Below are 14,715 nucleotides of genomic sequence, written 5' to 3' on the forward strand. Positions count from 1 at the left end.
CCCACACTAGGAAAGCCGTGAAGGCATTTTCGGGGATGCAGAACAGATTTAAGACAATGACTCCAGGGATGAGAAACTGAATTAATAAAGATAGCCTGGTGATGTTGGGACAGTTCTCCCTGGAGAGAGTGCAGGAGGGATTTACAAGAATGCTCCAGGGATAAGTGCCCTCAGTTTTGACAATGGATTAAAGCCGTTCGGACTGTCCTCCTTGGAAGAGAAGAGGGTTAACCATCGATTTGATAGATACATTCAAATTCTTAAGGGGGCAGGACAGAGTAGATAGGGAGAAACTGTTTCCGCTCACAAAATCATCAACAAGAGGGCTCATATTTAAAGTAATTTCTCAAATAAGGAAATGTGATGTGAGGAAAACCTTTTTCACAGAGCGAGTGTTTTGGTTCTGGGAAGCGCTGCCTGGAGTTGTGGTGAATGTTGGTTAGATTGAGACAAACACACGGGAATTAGATGATTTTTCGAATAGAAATAAAGTGCAGGGATGGGGAAGAAATGCAGGGGATTGGCACTAAGTCATAATGCTCATTAGGGGAACCGGTGCATATACAATGGACCGAATGGCCTACTTCCGCTCCGTAACAATCCTGTGATCAAAGAATTTTGAATGGAAAGCAAATATTTCCAAATGTTGAAATGAATTATGCATGGCATTTTTAATACATGAAGAATCCCGGAATTAGAGTTTAGCAATTCTGACTATGATCTACAGTCTGAACATCACTGTGGAACAGAGGAAGGCCATTCGGCTTCTCCAGTCTGTGATGTTTCTCTGCAGAGCTGTTCAGTTATCCCCACCCACCATTATCCCTGTAGCCCTGTGAATTGGTCTCAAGTTCCCATCCTGGTTGCTTTTGAAATGATTGATTTTCTGCAGTTCCACTACCTTCATCGACAGTTCATTACAACTTTCCGCATAACACAAATATTTCTTCACATTACCTTTGCATGTTTTTCCCAAAACATTAAACCTGTGTTTCCTATTCCATATATCATCAGCTGACGGAGCAACTTCTTTTTGTGTCAATATCGTCTAAATCTATGGCAATCTTTACATTCCCATTAACTCTTTCTTGAACCTCCATTCTTGGAAGGAGAACAACTCCAGCTTCTCCAAGGTGACCTTGCCGCTCATCCCCCGCCCCCATCTCTGGAACCATGTTGGTGAACCTCCTTTGCATTCTCTGAAGGAAAATTCACACTCTACCCAAAGCCTGGTTGCCAAAAGCAGATAGAAGGACATGTTGGCTTACCTTTAGTTACACCGCAGATTTCTGAAACAAATGAAGAGAAAATCATAACTATTTCGAACCTTCTGACAGTCCTTTTAATATGATTTTAACATTTTTTTGTCATTACATTTGCAAGTTCTATGTATTTTTTAATTATTAATTTAGTTATTTGTTGATCTACAGTTTCATCTGCGTGGTTACTTTATTATTGAGACGAGCACAGCCACCGAGCAAAATCTGTTTTTTTCATGGCTAAAGCATGGCAGCTTCAGTGGACCTACCAGCATTGACGGTTAACGTGTCATGTTGCGTGCTCTTGGTGGATCCTTCAGCATAGTGATCCACTTTACATGTAATCGTCCTAATTTTGACCCAGTCATGGACATTGAATCTCAGGCGACTGGTGATGCTGTAGGATTTGTTACCGTCCATTGAGATGGAATTGAGATCGGTTTGAATGCTCTTGGTATCGGCCTGCATTTCTTCGCCATTGACGGACCAGAAGATCTTTAAGTTGTCGGGGTAGAAGTCAGAGACAAGGCAAACCACAGTTGCTTTCTTCTTTTCTTTAATCTCTTTGGGAGACGGTTCGAAGAGAGTGACTGTGGCATTCTTAACCGGATGTTCTGTGTGGGGTTAAACAAAAGTAAATGGTGAGAACACGGACGGGAATGAAACCAGTGTGAGAATTGTGTACAGTGGAACTCATTTCCAAACAACAATGGAACCTACATTATCGGGACTCCAGCCGCTCAAGATGGCAGCTCACCACCACTTTGATAAGGGCAATTAAAAATAGGAAATTTATGTTGGCCTAGCCTACATCTCGTAAATGTATAATAAATAAATAACCCTTCAGACGGAAAACAATTAATTTTGCTTTCAGTTCAGAACAAAACAGCTTCCTATCCGTCATGAACAGCTTGAATGGCGGAGCAGGCTCGAAGGGCCGAATGGTCTACATCTGCTCCTATTTTTATGTTTCTATGTTACCATGTGGTGTACCACAAGGATCTGTTTTGGGGCCACTGCTGTTTGTCATTTTTATAAATGACCTGGAGGAGAGTGTAGAAGGATGGGTGAGTAAATTTGCAGATGACACTAAAGTCGGTGGAGTTGTGGACAATGCGGAAGGATGTTACAAGTTACAGAGGGACATAGATAAGCTGTAGCCCAGGGCTGAGAGCTGGCATATGGAGTTTAATGCAGAAAAGTGTGAGGTGATTCATTTTGGAAGGAATAACAGGAAGTCAGAGTACTGGGCGAATGGGAAGATTCTTGGTAGTGTGGATGAGCAGAGAGATCTCGGTGTCCGTGTACATAGATCCCTGAACGTTGCCACCCAGGTTGAGAGGGTTGTTAAGAAGGCGTACGGTGTGTTAGCTTTTATTGGTAGAGGGATTGAGTTTCGGAGCCATGAGGTCATGTTGCAGCTGTACAAAACTCTGGTGCGGCCGCATTTGGACTATTGCGTGCAGTTCTGGTCGCCACATTATAGGAAGGATGTGGAAGCATTGGAAAGGGTGCAGAGGAGATTTACCAGAATGTTGCTTGGTATGGAGGGAAGATCTTATGAACGAAGGCTGAGGGACTTGAGGCTGTTTTTATTAGAGAGAAGAAGGTTAAGAGGTGACTTAGTTGAGGCATAGAAGATGATCAGAGGATTAGATAGGGTGGACAGTGAGAGCCTTTTTCCTCGGATGGTGATGTCTAGCACGAGGGGACATATATTTAAATTGTGGGAGATAGATATAGGACAGATGTCAGAGGTAGGTTATTTACTCAGAGAGTAGTAAGGACATGGAATGCCCTGCCTGCAACAGTATTGGACTCGCCAACACTAAGGGCATTCAAATGGTCATTGGATAGACATATGGACGATTAGGGAATAGTGTAGATGGGCTTTCGAGTGGTTTCACGGGTCGGTGCAGCATCGAGGGCCGAAGGGCCTGTACTGCGCTGTAATGTTCTGTATTCTATTACAAAATAATACCGAATCAGGTTGTAAGGTGTGAATGCTTTGTCTTGCGTGTGCATGAATTGAAACTGCCGATCCTGCCTGCCGCAAAAATAAAAGGTAACTCAACCATGGCTTACAAAAGAAATAAGGGATAATGTCAAATCTCTGCAGAGACATATAAAATTACCAGAAGAAGCAGAAAGACTGGGGATTGGGAGCTTTTTAGAATTCACCAAAAGAGGACGAAACATTTCCTAGAATCTACGGCACTGAGACAGGTCCTTCGTCCCAAATTGGCCCATGCCAACCAACAATCCCATCTAAGCTAACCCATTTTCCTGCATTTGGCCCATATCCCTCGAAACCTTTCCTATCCATGTATGTGTCCAAATGCCTTTTAAATGTTGTAAATGACCCTGCCTCAATCACTTCCTCCGGCAGCTCATTCCACATACCACTCACACTCTGCATGAAACTTATGACTTCTACTGTGAAAAGATGAGCACAATTTATTTGTTTAAGTCAGCCATTGAATTATTCCCCATGATAATGTCGCCTATCTCACTGCTAAGGGGCCAATGTTTACTTAATTGTTCACTTCCTCTTTATATTCTGAAAAAGCTCTTGTGATTTGTTTGTACATTCGTGGCTAGTTTGTTCACATATTCCACTTTCCCCTTGTTATAGATTTTCGATTGGCCCTCTGCTGTTTCTAAACAATCGATATCCGCAGACCCTTATTTTTTAAGCAACATTATAAGTCTCTTCTTTTCTTCCAACCTTAGCTTCCCAAGTGAGTCACGGTTGGATCTTCATTACTGACTTTTTTGTTGATTTTCAATGGGATCTATTTTCTGTTGAGGAATTTGAATTGCTTCTTTCAATGTTACTTACTGTTCATTTCCCTTTGTATGTTTCAGTTGATTTATCTAATTAACTCAGCTATTTCTCGTCTCTAGCTATGCAATTGTCTTTTTTTTAAGTTTCGGATTATTGTTTGCGATTGGGTTATGTCATTTTCAAACGTAACCTGTAATTGGACGGTGCTTTGATCACATTAGATTCAGTAGAGATATCAGGAGAAAAGGCTTCAATCAGGGAGTAGTGAGAATGTGGAGCTCTCTACCAAATGGGCGAATTGAGACGATTATCATCGATACTTTGTGGCAGAATCTGGATAAAAATATGATTTGGAAAGAAACAGAGTAGGATATGTTTTAGATTAGATGAGGAGGGACGAAATAATGTTCTGTGCCTTCTATGTAATTAATATGTGGACACATTTCACAACCAGAAGGGCATGTTATTTGATTCTTTGAGTTCCGAGTACTCAAAAAGGCGATTTGCCCACAAGTGCCAATATAATCTGGTCCACCTATATAATATATGGGGTTGGCATGGATTTGTAAAACGAAGGTGCAGTGTAAGATATCCGGCTCAGAAATGGCAACCAGCCATCTGTTTTACATTTAACAACAGTGCTGTTAAAATGCATTCGCTCCGTTAGGAAAGCAGATTGTGGTTGCAAGGCATGCAATACTTGAAGAGTGATTTGCACGCAGCTTTCAAGACATCCAGACAAATTTACAAACACACAATTTACAGGTTGAGCGGTATCTAATGCTTTAATATTATAATGCGCTAGAGTTTAGTAGTGCACAGTTAAGTTCTTACAGTGGCCATTGGATATACGATCATATCATTTTTACAGATGTTGGTTGAGTAATAAACACTGGAGGAATTCACTCATCTACATATGATGCTCAGGACCATTTTCGTCCATCCGGGAGAGCTAATGGAGCCTCAGCTTGATGTTGCATCTGAAGGCTCACAGCATCAGCACTATGGTATCCCTTCGGTACGACACCTCTGACTGTGCAGTACTCAGTCAACGCTGTTTTCCAATAGTGCGACACAACTCATGCTGAAAAATTCGACAGTGCAGCACGCCTTCAGTACTGAAATTCCCACAGCGGTGGCCTGGATTATGGACTCAAGTCTCGTGTACGACTTGATTCTATGGCGTCTGGACTTGGAAGCAAGAATGCTGTGTAATGGGTATATTGAGCAATAATATGATTTTCAACCAGTTGAGCTGATGATGATAGAGTTGGGTTGACCAGGTTACATCCTCACCTGGAGCTAATAATTTGGTACGATAGCCGAAATTGAGCAAAGTGCCTTGAGCACCAGAACGCATTGTTATTCAAATGTTTTCAATTTTAAAGGAGCCTGAACCTAAGTTTAAATTCTGTCCGTACAATAACACTTTTATTCACTGGGAACACTTCTTGCGCCACGATTTTGAGTATTTTTACATCGATACATATATACATAAACAATGTGAGCAGGAGGAGGCCTTTTGGCCCTTCGAGCCTGCTCCGCCATTCATCACGATCATGGATGATGATCCAACTCAATTGCCTAATCCAGCTTTCTCCCCATAGGCCTTGATCCCATTCTCCCCAAGTGCTATATTTAGCTGCCGCTTGAATATATTCAAAGTTTTAGCATCAGCTACTTCCTGTGGTAATGCATCCCACAGGCTCACCACTCTTTGTGTGAAGAAATGTCTCCTTATATGTGGAAATGGTTTACCCAGAATCCTCAGAATGTGACCCCTGGTTCTAGACACACCCATCATTGGTAACATCCTCCGTGCATCTAACCTGTTTCGTCCCGTTGAAATTTTATAAGTCTCTATGAGATCCCCCCCCCTCATTCTTCTGAACTCCCGCGAGTACTTCAATTGTACTTTATTTTAAATTGTGTCTGTTTTTCTGGTTAGTTGCGATACATAAAGAACATAAGAACATAAGAACTAGGAGCAGGAGTAGGCCATCTGGCCCCTCGAGCCTGCTCCGCCATTCAATGAGATCATGGCTGATCTTTTGTGGACTCAGCTCCACTTTCCGGCCCAAACACCATAACCCTTAATCCCTTTTTTCTTCAAAAAACTATCTATCTTTACCTTAAAAACATTTAATGAAGGAGCCTCAACTGCTTCACTGGGCAAGGAATTCCATAGATTCACAACCCTTTGGGTGAAGAAGTTCCTCCTAAACTCAGTCCAAAATCTACTTCCCCTTATTTTGAGGCTATGTCCCCTCGTTCTGCTTTCACCCGCCAGTGGAAACAACCTGCCCGCATCTATCCTATCTATTCCCTTCATAATTTTAAATGTTTCTATAAGATCCCCCCTCATCCTTCTAAATTCCAACGAGTACAGTCCCAGTCTACTCAACCTCTCCTCATAATCCAACCCCTTCAACTCTGGGATTAACCTAGTGAATCTCTTCTGCACACCCTCCAGTGCCAGTATGTCCTTTCTCAAGTAAGGAGACCAAAACTGAACACAATACTCCAGCTGTGGCCTCACTAACACCTTATACAATTGCAACATAACCTCCCTAGTCTTAAACTCCATCCCTCTAGCAATGAAGGGCAAAATTCCATTTGCCTTGTTAATCACCTGTTGCACCTGTAAACCAACTTTCTGTGACTCATGCACTAGCACACCCAAGTCTCTCTGCACAGCGGCATGCTTTAATATTTTATCGTTTAAATAATAATCCCGTTTGCTGTTATTCCTACCAAAATGGATAACCTCACATTTGTCAACATTGTATTCCATCTGCCAGACCCTAGCCCATTCATTTAACCTATCCAAAACCCTCTGCAGACTTCCAGTATCCTCTGCACTTTTCGTTTTACCACTAATCTTAGTGTCATCTGCAAACTTGGACAGATTGCCCTTGGTCCCCAACTCCAAATCATCTGTGTAAATTGTGAACAATTGTGGGCCCAACACGGATCCCTGAGGGACACCACTAGCTACTGATTGCCAACCAGAGAAACACCCATTAATCCCCACTCTTTGCTTTCTATTAATTAACCAATCCTCTATCCATGCTACTACTTTACCCTTAATGCCATGCATCTTTATCTTACGCAGCAACCTTTTGTGTGGCACCTTATCAAAGATTTCTGGAAATCCAGATATACCACATCCATTGGCTCCCCGTTATCTACTGCACTGGTAATGTCCTCAAAAAATTCCACTAAATTAGCTATGAACCCATGCTGCGTCTGCCCAATGGGACAATTTCTATCCAGATGCCTCGCTATTTCTTCCTTGATGATAGATTCCAGCATCTTCCCTACTACCGAAGTTAAACTCACTGGCCTATAATTTCCTGCTCTCTGCCTACCTCCTTTTTTAAAACAGTGGTGTCACGTTTGCTAATTTCCAATCCACCCGGACCACCCCAGAGTCTAGTGAATTTTGGTAAATCATCATTAGTGCATCTGCAATTTCCCTAGCCATTTCTTTTAGTACTCTGGGATGCATTCCATCAGGGCCAGGAGACTTGTCTATCTTTAGCCCCATTAGCTTGCCCATCACTATCTCCTTAGTGTTAACAATCCTCTCAAGGTCCTCACCTGCCATAGCCTCATTTCTATCAGTCGCTGGCATTTTATTTGTGTCTTCCACTGTGAAGACCGACCCAAAAAACCTGTTCAGTTCCTCAGCCATTTCCTCATCTCCCATTATTAAAACTTCCTTCTCATCCTCTAAAGGACCAATATTTACCTTAGCCACTCTTTTTTGTTTTATATATTTGTAAAAACTTTTACTGTCTGTTTTTATATTCTGAGCAAGTTTTTTTAAATAAATTTAGATTACCCAATTATTTTTTCCAATTAAGGGGCAATTTAGCGTGGCCAATCCACCTACTCTGCACATTTTTGGGTTGTGGGGGCGAAACCCACGGAGACACGGGGAGAATGTGCAAACTCCACACGGACAGTGACCCAGAGCCAGGATCGCACCTGGGACCTCAGCGCCGTGAGGCGGTTGTGCTAACCACTAGGCCACCGTGCTGCCCTTATTCTGAGCAAGTTTACTCTCAAAATCTCTCTTACTCTTCTTTATCGCTTTTTTAGTAGCTTTCTGTTGTCCCCTAAAGATTTCCCAGTCCTCTAGTCTCTCACCAATCTTTGCCACTTTATATGCTTTTTCCTTCAATTTGATACTCTCCCTTATTTCCTCAGATATCCACGGTCGATTTTTCCTGTTTCTACCGTCCTTCCTTTTTGTTGGTATAAACCTTTGCTGAGCACTGTGAAAAATCGCTTGGAAGGTTCTCCACTGTTCCTCACCTGTTCCACCATAAAGTCTTTGCTCCCAGTCTACCTCAGCTAGTTCTTCTCTCATCCCATTGTAATCTCCTTTGTTTAAACACAAAACACTAGCATTTGATTTGACCTTCTCACCCTCCATCTGTATTTTAAATTCCAACATATTGTGATCGCTACTTCCGAGAGGATCCCTAACTATGAGATCATGAATCAATCCTATCTCATTACACAGGACAATATCTAGGACCGCTTGTTCCCTCGTAGGTTCCATTACATACTGTTCTAGGAAACTATCGCGGATACATTCTATAAACTCCTCCTCAAGGTTGCCTTGACCGACCTGGTTAAACCAATCGACATGTAGATTAAAATCCCCGATGATAACTGCTGTACCATTTCTACATGCATCAGTTATTTCTTTATTTATTGCCTGCCCCACCATAACATTACTATTTGGTGGCCGATAGGCTACTCCTATCAGTGACTTTTACGCCTTACTATTCCTGATTTCCACCCAAATGGATTCAACCTTATCCTCCATAGCACCGATGTCATCCCTTACTATTGATCGGATGTCATCCTTAAATAACAGAGCAACACCACCTCCCTTACCATCCACTCTGTCCTTCCGAATAGTTTGATACCCTCGGATATTTAACTCCCAGTCGTGACCATCCTTTAACCATGTTTCAGTAATGGCCACTAAATCATAGTAATTCACGATGATTTGTGCCATCAACTCATTTACTTTATTCCGAATACTACGAGCATTCAGGTAAAGTACACTTATATTGTTTTTTTTTAACCTCCGTTTTGAATCTTAACATCTCCAGTTTTATTCCTTTTAGTATTACTGGGCCTATTCACTGAGCTCCCATCAGTCACTGTACCTTGTACTGTCGCCCTTTTTGATTTTTGATACAATGTCATTATAATCATATAAATGGAAGGACGTCACCAATTATTCAGTCTTTCCACATAACTGAAGTCGCTGAGCCCGATTACTATTCTTATCAACCTCGCCTGCAGCCTCTCAAAGATCTTGACAACCTTCCTAATGTATGGTGGAGAAGGATTTGATACAATGCTCCACACAAGGGTCTGGTTTAACACAGGGCAAAATAGCTGGCTTTTAAAGCAGACCAAGGCAGGCCAGCAGCACGGTTAATTCCCGTACCAGCCTCCCCGAACAGGCGCCGAAATGTGGTGACTAGTGGCTTTTCACATTAACTTCATTTGAAGCCTACTTGTGACAATATGCAATTTTCATTTTTCACAAGTTCGAAACACTGCATAATTCATGCAATGCTCCTGTTGTAGTACAAAAAAACGCTCGATGCACCTCTGTGGATGAGGAAGTCAGGCAAAGAAATTGAAGCCGACGTGTCAGTAGATATTAGGCGCAGGTGGCCAAAATAGATGTGTGATAACATAGAACAGTACAGCACAGAACAGGCCCTTCGGCCCTCGATGTTGTGCCGAGCAATGATCACCCTACTCAAGTCAACGTATCCACCCTATACCAGTAACCCAACAACCCCCCCCCCCCATTAACATAGAACAGTACAGCACAGAACAGACCCTTCGGCCCTCGATGTTGTGCCGAGCAATGATCACCCTACTCAAGTCAACGTATCCACCCTATACCAGTAACCCAACAACCCCCCCCCCCATTAACCTTATTTTTTTGGACACTAAGGGCAATTAAGCATAGCCAATCCGCCTAACCCGCACATCTTTGGACTGTGGGAAGAAACCGGAGCACCCGGAGGAAACCCAAGCACACACGGGGAGGACATGCAGACTCCGCACAGACAGTGACCCAGCCGGGAATCGAACCTGGGACCCTGGAGCTGTGAAGCATTTATGCTAACCACCATGCTACTGTGCTGCCAAACTTTCCATAAGTCAGCCAAATCTTGCGTATGCCACTGTCTATTTTACTGTCTGCCAGAGTTTCTGATACATAGATTCTGGGTTTGTCCTGCAACCTTAAGTTTCTACAAAAGGTAGATATTAATCTCTATCTCTTTAGATAGATGAATGGAAGCACGTTTATATTCATAAAGCTGTCAATATGTGGTATATCTGTATAGCTTTGTACTGAGGATGTGCATCGCTGCCATGTGAGTGTTGTTTTAACTCTGTATGTTACAGTGAATTGTAACATTGTGTTGTGTCGTGCATCTATCACAGTTTTCAGTGTTGCCCTATGTGTCGGGATGTTCACCTCAATCTCTCATAGCTCAGTAGCTTATTTTGTTTTATCAACTCATTTCAGTTTCTGAGAAAAATTAAAGTAAACTATTCCAACTTTTAAAATTCCTGGTTCATTTAGAGTTAGTTTTCTCTACTCCAATCCATTCTGACGTGAGAAAATTGAATAATTGTGCACTTTTCTGTCACAAATATATGAATAAATGGTCAGCGGCTGTTGGTTTCTGAAAAGTAATTGCCATGCTTTAAATTTATTGCAAGTGTGTTTTGATAAACGGATGTGGGTTTTGATCTGCACCTCCTCTTTTCATGTATGCGATGTCAGCTTCATGTCAATCCTGTACATTTAAGCTGAGCAAGGGGAATTCATAATAACGTGTCTATACACAGAGGAAAGGGGTTGGGGGTGGCAGATTGCTCGGTCGGCGCTGGAGAGAGGAATGGCGGGGGCGGGTTGGGGGTTGGAGAGAGAGAGAGAGTTTTCGGATTTTAGGGCTCATACAGCTGAAGGAAAAACAGTCAATAGTCGATAGAATGGAATGTGGAACAGACAACACGGCCAGAATTTACTTATTGGAGAAACTTTTTTAAAATGGCAATATTCAGACTCCAATTATATAAAGACAACAGAACATTACAGCGCAGTACAGGCCCTTCGTCCCTCGATGTTGCGCCGACCTGTGAAACCAATATTAAGCCCATCTACACTATTCCATTATGATCAATATGTTTATCCAATGACCATATAAAGCCCTTAATGTTGGCGAGTCCACCACTGTTGCAGGCAGGGCATTCCGACTTACTTACGCCCTTACTACTCTCTGAGTAAAGAATCTACCTCTGACATCTGTCCTATATCTATCTCCCCTCAATTTAAAGCTTTGTCCCCTCGTGCTAGCCATTACCATCCGAGGAAAGACGTCCGGGAAGGATTGCCCACGCTCACCTGTTAATACCCTCAAACGTATTAAAATGTTTCGAAAACTCTATAGTTGTCTAATCGTGGAACGCCAGAAATGGAAGCTTTGAAAAGCAGCAAAAAACTGTTGTGACAGGGCAGCACGGTGGCCAAGTGGTTAGCATAACCGCCTCACAGCGCTGAGGTCCCAGGTTCGATCCCGGCTCTGGGTCACTGTCTGTGTGGAGTTTGCACATTCTCCCCGTGTCTGCGTGGGTTTCGCCCCCACAACCCAAAAATGTGCAGAGTAGGTGGATTGGCCACGCTAAATTGCCCCTTAATTGGAAAAAATAATTGGGTAATCTAAAATTTAAAAAAAAAAAAAAAAAACTGTTGTGACTATATAATAGCTCACGTGGTACTGAAAACATGGCTTAATTGCAATTAAACTGATTTGAGCTATTCCAACACAGCGATCTTCAGTTGAATTATGACTATGAATCCACGTATTGTTTACTGACCTCTCAATTCTCCCTCTGTGAACCTGAACCTGGGGGCTTTTCACAGTAACTTAGTTGCAGTGTTAATGTAAGAGTACTTGTGACAATATACATTATTATTATGTGTCTATCTGTGGAAGTAAATACTGAATTGTCCTTTATGGTGTTTCTATCTCATCTTATTGGGAATTGCATAGCTGTCGAAATATTTGCATACTGGACAGCGAACTTGATTATGGATGCCAAGGAAAGGGTTCAGGGCAAATAAATCAGAAGGGTACCAGGATGAGGCGGTTCCGTCATCGTGGATAGAATGCAGAGGCTGGAAATTTTCTCCCCAGGCCACAAAAGCTGAAGGAATATTTAATAGACGCGTACAGAAACATGATTGGGTTGAATCGAGAATAAGCAGATGAGTTGTTTCTCTGGAAGATGTGTTGGTGACTGTTGGACACAGTCATTACCAAATGTGAGGGGTTACTTTGTTTATTTTAATCCGCGAAAAGATATCAGCAGAAACATTCTATCAATGGTTGAGGTATGTTGAACTTTCTAATGAATTTCACACGTGCAGGTAAAATAAAATGTTGCAGAACAAAGCTGATAGATTGCAATAAATTCAAGTGGGGAAAATCTTTCAGTGAATTTACGGAAATACGATAGAATGAGTGAACCCTTTTTCTTCTGCATAATGACAGTGACCCCCTCAATCTGTTGGACTGTCATTCAAAACCCATTGATTCACTAATCAGTTTTAGGGAGGGCCATCTGGCGTCCCAACTCAGTCCTCACCAAATGTGAGACCGGTCCAAACAACGTACTTATCTTCCAACTACTCTCCGAAGTGGCTATTCCCTTGTACATAAACCAAGTACCAATGGATTAAGGAGCAAACCCAAGGGCACCTGCTTCAGGAAAATAGAGGATGTGAAATGAACTAGTGAACTGCGCATGGCTAGAATGTCGCTCACCTCTTTGATTAGTTTAGTATATAGAGTGAATTTGTTGGGCAGTTTTATGCTTTCGGCTGATATTTAAATCAAAGCTTTAAGTTGTAGAACATAGAACAGTACAGCACAGAACAGGCCCTTCATGATGTTGCCGAGCCATGATCACCCCACTCAAACCCACGTATACACCCTATACCCGTAACCCAACAACCCCCCTTAACCTTACTTTTATTAGGACACTACGGGCAATTTAGCATGGCCAATCCACCTCACCCGCACATCTTTGGACTGTGGGAGGAAACCGGAGCACCCGGAGGAAACCTACACACACAGGGGGAGGGCGTGCAGACTCCGCACAGACAGTGACCCAGCCGGGAATCGAACGTGGGACCCTGGAGCTGTGAAGCATTTATGCTAACCACCATGCTACCCTGCTGCCCCTAAAGTTATGTTTCATCTGAGGTTTAACCCCAAACCCTTGTGTATTCAATTGAATTATTTTCACGAAGAAGGCCAAGGGACATTTTTGCTCGATTGACTTATTGTTTACGCCCTTGACTTACCTTTGCTTAGTATACATAATATTTACAAACGTATAGCATTGACCACAGAAACAAATATGTATAGATGGAGGTAAAATACAGGTCAGCCACAATCTAGCTGATTGGCAAAATGGGGCCAAGGGAGGAATGGTCTCATTATGTTCTTCTGTAGCTTTTTGAAAACTTTTGTCAAGGGTTTGCATCTGTTGTAATCTCTAAATCAGCCCTTCATTGTCGAGATAACAAAAAAATTATGAGTACTTGTCGAAAATGTCTTATCTGTTGTCACCCTGGCGAAACAAAATATGGAACCTGTCTTATTTAATTGTTTGCCTGTGAGTGTGTGTGTGCGCGTCGGGTGGGTAGGGACGGGGGACGGGGGGGGGGGGGGGGGGGCGGGAAGGTGTAGTTGTCTGGAGGGGCGGGGGGGGGGGGGTCGATGGTGATGGATGGTGGTTCCATATTTCTATTTACCTTTCTGTGAAGCCGTATTTCCTGATTTTAATCCTAAATCACCGAACACTAATTTCAGAATGATGTCCTCAAAACCTGAATTTCAAATCAACCAATCTCAAGAAGCTATTCGCATCAGAAAAGCCTACATTAGGCACCTCAGTAAACTTCCCTGCTTAATTATCTTGAAATACCATTATCTACATAGTTTCCAAGGTACGCATATATTTATGATATTCTCATTTATTGGTAGAATACTGAGGAGCACACATCATTGTATAAAACAGCATTTGACTACACAATTGTTCAAACCAAAACCTATGCTACAATGGGCACAGGGAAGTCAGTTTGTTATCAACAAAGCAATTATCATTTTATAGACGTGTCACATCTTAATACCCTGGCAATTAACATTGCTGGTCCATAAGCTTAACAATTGCGAAATATGGCGTTTCATTATTTATATAGGTGGTAAATTGTTCTGAGAAAAGATAAAAGGGTGAATTTTAAAATTTTTACATTTTCATTAGTTTTCGTTTTTGTCACGCTGCTCCCCTCTCTCCCTTCCTACAACACTTCTTTCCCCTCATCATGTCTCTTTCTGTAGCTGATTTTACTCCAAGTCATCTCAGGAATCACTCTGTTTATTGGCTTACGAGGCAGTACAACTGATTTCCCAGAATCATATAAGTAACTGAATAGATCAATGACGAGGATAGATTAAACAAAATGCTGATTGAGAAGGTTGTGCTGTTTCTTTCGGGATACTTTGGGGGAACTGAAAGGATAGCTGAGAGAAGCCATTC

General features: G+C 42.2%; 1 protein-coding gene across 1 annotated transcript in view; it reads right to left on the bottom strand.

The window, feature by feature from the left end:
- The window catches only part of LOC119957690 (M1-specific T cell receptor beta chain-like), a 104,958-nt gene that overhangs the window by 5,155 nt on the left and 85,088 nt on the right, over window positions 1–14,715 (bottom strand). The window contains exons 6-7 of the mRNA XM_038785761.1: window positions 1,529–1,873; window positions 1,269–1,289 (exon numbers count right to left, since the gene is read on the bottom strand). Of these exons, the coding sequence (XP_038641689.1) occupies window positions 1,269–1,289; window positions 1,529–1,873 (366 nt within the window). The remainder of the gene's footprint in view (window positions 1–1,268; window positions 1,290–1,528; window positions 1,874–14,715) is intronic.

Source organism: Scyliorhinus canicula, chromosome 27 (genome assembly GCF_902713615.1).
Source record: "Scyliorhinus canicula chromosome 27, sScyCan1.1, whole genome shotgun sequence".
Classification (NCBI taxonomy): domain Eukaryota; kingdom Metazoa; phylum Chordata; class Chondrichthyes; order Carcharhiniformes; family Scyliorhinidae; genus Scyliorhinus; species Scyliorhinus canicula.